Raw genomic sequence first — 4,127 nt, forward strand, 5'->3', positions numbered from 1 at the left:
GGAGCTAATTCTTGGGGTTTCCCAGTTGGCACTGGAGGGAGGGTTGGGTGGATTGAAGCCTCCCCAGCCCAGGGGGACTCCAGTCCACCCTCCACACCCTCCAGCACTGGTTGAAGCCCCCCCACAAACCAAACTCCCTTTTTACTTTGTGTTTCAAATCAAATATAAACAGGACAGTTTCTCTCCTGGTAAGAATTAATGCTGCTAATTGCAATTTCTACCTATTTATAAAAAGACACAGTGCACAAAACAGATGTCTCCGAGGCAAAAGGAACAATGAGCTTCTGCTTCAGCAGTTCCCCCACCCCTGACCACAGTGACCCCTATTGTTGGAGCTGATCAACTTCACTATTCTCATTTCTTCTAATGCAGTGTCAGCAAGGTGCCCTCCCCCCCATTACAGCTGGATGAATCCATTTCTCCTCATATATGAATGCCAGGGAAAAAAGAGAGAAAGAGAAGATCCAGGGAAGATCCTCTGTCTTGTTTCCTTTGTTCCTTGTGGGGAGCAAAGTGGGCCTCTACAAGGTAAATATATTAGTCCAAGCAACCTCTTTTGACCTTATTTTATAGGTCAGGGAAGTTTTATCCATTGTTCATTACAGACTAAGCTGCCTACGAATCCCTTCACAGATAATCAGATGATTGTGCCTAGCTTAAACCCAACTCAAGAGATGGTTTTGTGCTGCAGTGCAACTGTAATGCCAAATAAATTACCGTTTTCTCAGAAATCTCCTTTACATACGACAATATGACAAGCTGGTCGCAGAGAGGTGCCAGTCCACTGATGTAGAATTCAGTCTCAAACTGGAAAACTGCAACACAGTAAAGATTTTAGAGTAAACGAGTCTCTCTCTTTCTCTCTTTTTGAGACAAAAATAACCCCAAAACAAACCAAACAACCCCCGCCCCCCTGAATTTCAGAGGCAACCAAGCTGTATAAGTTCAGCATCTTTGGGCAGAGGAGAGGAAATCAGGCCCCAAATACATAACAAGCTTTCACTTGATCCGAGCCTTCAAGAGACTGAGAAGCGACTTGTTAGACCAGGGGTGGGGAATTATTTTGGGCGGAGGGCTGCTTACTGAGTTTTGGCAAGCCATTGAGGGCCACATGATGCCAGGGGCAGATAAATGTTAATTTTCTAAATTTTTTAGGGGCCCTATGGGCCAGATAGGATGGCCTGGCAGGCCGCATTTTGCCCACCCCTGCATTAGACCAACCGAACCAAGTGGTAGAAAGCTACAATTAACCAATGTATTCAAAGGAAAGGTCAGGGAGAGAACCAGGCTTGCATTCAGGCCCAGGCAGGGCTTACGTGAACTTTCAGTAAATGACCAAACAACACAGCAGAACCTGGGGTAGGTAGAATTTACCTTCGCTATAGAAGCTATAATTTTATGATAGACAGGGATTCAAAGATTGACTAATCAAGAACCAAAGAAACTTATAGACAGGATCATGCTAAAAGTGGAGAAAGAACAGCTGATATTTCCTTTTTTGGCCCAAATTCACAAAACTAAACACAAATTTCTAAGATCCCTCCTAAACCTAGGGATTTGAACACTTGACTATAACTGTGTTAGAGCAAGAGTTAGCAAGAGACAACTAAACGTTTCTTTTAAATGAAACTTTTTCAGTGCACTACTACAAACGAACAGATCTTACATAAATCAGAAATAATTATACACGTTATTTTGACATGGCTTATACTTCCAGTGTTTAATGTTAGGAAACACTCAGCTGCCTTCTCCCTTGTAGCCTTGATCAACATATATTGGTTGATATGAGACACAGAGATGATCTGTAACCGATTCATAACTTATTGCAGTTGCAAAACCCCTGGCATAGACCCAGTATGCTATTTTCTACCTAGTTTTAAAAGCATCCAAGTGTAAATACGGAAAATGTTATCATTAGTTGATAATGATTTATAACAAAACAGAAACACACTCCAATTCTGCAATAAAGCTAAACCAGAAATGAACATAAAAGAAAGGGAAAAGAAAAAAGAAAAAAAAGAATATCTTGACTGTTAAATACACAAAGCTAACAAATAATAGCTGAATATTATATTTGGCTCTATGTGAACAAACAAGTGTTATTTAAAAATGAATACTAACACTATGACATAACTTAGGCAATGAAAGCATCACATCAAAATAAACATTCAATCAACACTCTTCTAGGGGAGAATATGCTGACATTCGTAATCCTCTAGGTAATTATTTTGCTCTGGCCTAGAAGACCGATGAGACTGACTGGAATACGCCACATGTTGTTTTGAGCACTGACATTAGAACAGATGATGTCAGAAACATTATCTCCATAATATATCTTGCTTCTGACACATGATTTAGAATTTAAGGACTTAAAGGCATACTAAAAGCAGAAAGGAAATACTTGAACAAGATGAAATAAAATGGTCCGAATACAAAATACTCCCTAGAAATCAGCATTTACTGGAAAATATTCATTGACAGCTTTTGCAAACAGCATATAGGGCTGAACAAGGAGGACACAGAGGATTCAATCTGGTGTGGGGAACAGGGAGAGCAATGTGGAGGGGTACTTCTGTCTTTAATATAAAGATGATGAATAAAGTCTTCAAGAACACCTATGTTCCATTGATTTTTATTGAGACTAAAGCTCTTAAGTCCTTTAGGCAGTTCTGAATATTTTTACCCTACACCTGTATACACCACAGTATAGGTGAAATAACCTATACAACTGCTCTGCAATAGGAGGCAGAATGCTGTAGAAAGTTTTGCTTTAAGACAGAGTTTGGTTTCCTTGGTTTCCTGTTCAACTTTCTCATAGCTAATCCTCAAGAGGCCTTGTTGAAACACAATACTGTAGTTCTCCTGCTAAGGCCTTGAACAAAGAACATCATCTAGTATAGGCAGTTCTTCTTGACCTGATAAAAGCCTGGAAAACTAATCACATACATCTTTTTCCTGATGAAATTTAAAACTTACGGAAGTACAGAATTCTACTTGGCTTCACTCTTTTGCTCACTCTGGTGTTTTATAGGTAGCCTGTAACAAAGGAAGAACAAAACTGACCAAAACAACTACTCCAGAACCAGAACCATTAGTACTAACTTGAAAAAGGACTCCAAATCTATCAAACCAAATCTAGAATCTAAATATAGTATGCAACTGCATCCAGCTGGCACACATTTATGCTTCAGCCTTATAGAAAACAATATTCAAGACAAATTAAATCAGATTTCCTCCATTCGACTGCTAAATAAAATTGCTCAGAGGTAAAAAAGAAAATTCTGAAGTCCTCGTACTATTTCATTTTAGGAAAAAGTAAGATGCGTCAGTGAGGAAACAGAACAAAAATATTTAGTGCTACTGATTTCCCTGGAACCAGGATTTCATTGATTATGTTTTGGGACAAGCAAGCAGGAAACTAAACCAGCAGATCAAGAATTCACTCACAAACTGGACTGAACTGAAAAGACAGGCACAGGAAAGCACAAGATGGCACCAGTCTCGACTACAATCCAGACATGCATCAGTATACCTAAAAAAGCTTTAAGCTGCTAACCTCAGATTCCAGCAACAGTGTCCAGCTCGTCTTGCCACAGCTACAAGCCCCTCTGAGGACCACAGGTGGGTACCCTGCTGATGAAACCTATACCACTACTGGTACTTGAGATACTAAGTTAGAAAGCCATTTTTTGGTAAATGTGAGCAAGCTGCAAACCCCACCACTGGACTCTACTGAAGATACACTAGTAAGCATTATAAGATGATACTTGAACTGCCCTTTATTTACTTTGGCTGCTTCTGCAAAACAAACCAAATCTTGTAATACCATATATGTAGTTCACTTGTTTTTAGAGTCAGACAGTTGCATCCGACAGAAAAATAAAAGTGATCAACTATTTACAGTTGGGAAAAAGGACAATATGCTATTTAAAAATTACATGTTACACTTAGACTACACTAAAATTTTTGAAATGTTAAGTGGTGTCAAAGTTAGAACATGCTGTGAGCAGTCGCATGTTAAAGATGAATACCGTTTCTCACCTGCACAGCTCTGATTTGCTACTAGAGGGCTAGCAAGCAAGGGGCATGGCAATGAGCCGGGACGCCCGGGTTCAATTCCTGTTCTG

General features: G+C 39.7%; 1 protein-coding gene across 4 annotated transcripts in view; it reads right to left on the reverse strand.

The window, feature by feature from the left end:
* Window positions 1-4,127, reverse strand: part of VPS41 (VPS41, HOPS complex subunit) — a 185,012-nt gene that overhangs the window by 64,337 nt on the left and 116,548 nt on the right. For all 4 annotated transcript variants that reach the window (XM_019509076.1, XM_019509074.1, XM_019509075.1 and 1 more), the window contains one exon: window positions 718-815. In XM_019509076.1, the coding sequence (XP_019364621.1) occupies window positions 718-815 (98 nt within the window). The remainder of the gene's footprint in view (window positions 1-717; window positions 816-4,127) is intronic.

Source organism: Gavialis gangeticus, unplaced genomic scaffold (assembly GCF_001723915.1).
Source record: "Gavialis gangeticus isolate Ggan-Ray unplaced genomic scaffold, GavGan_comp1, whole genome shotgun sequence".
NCBI classification, from domain to species: Eukaryota; Metazoa; Chordata; order Crocodylia; family Gavialidae; genus Gavialis; species Gavialis gangeticus.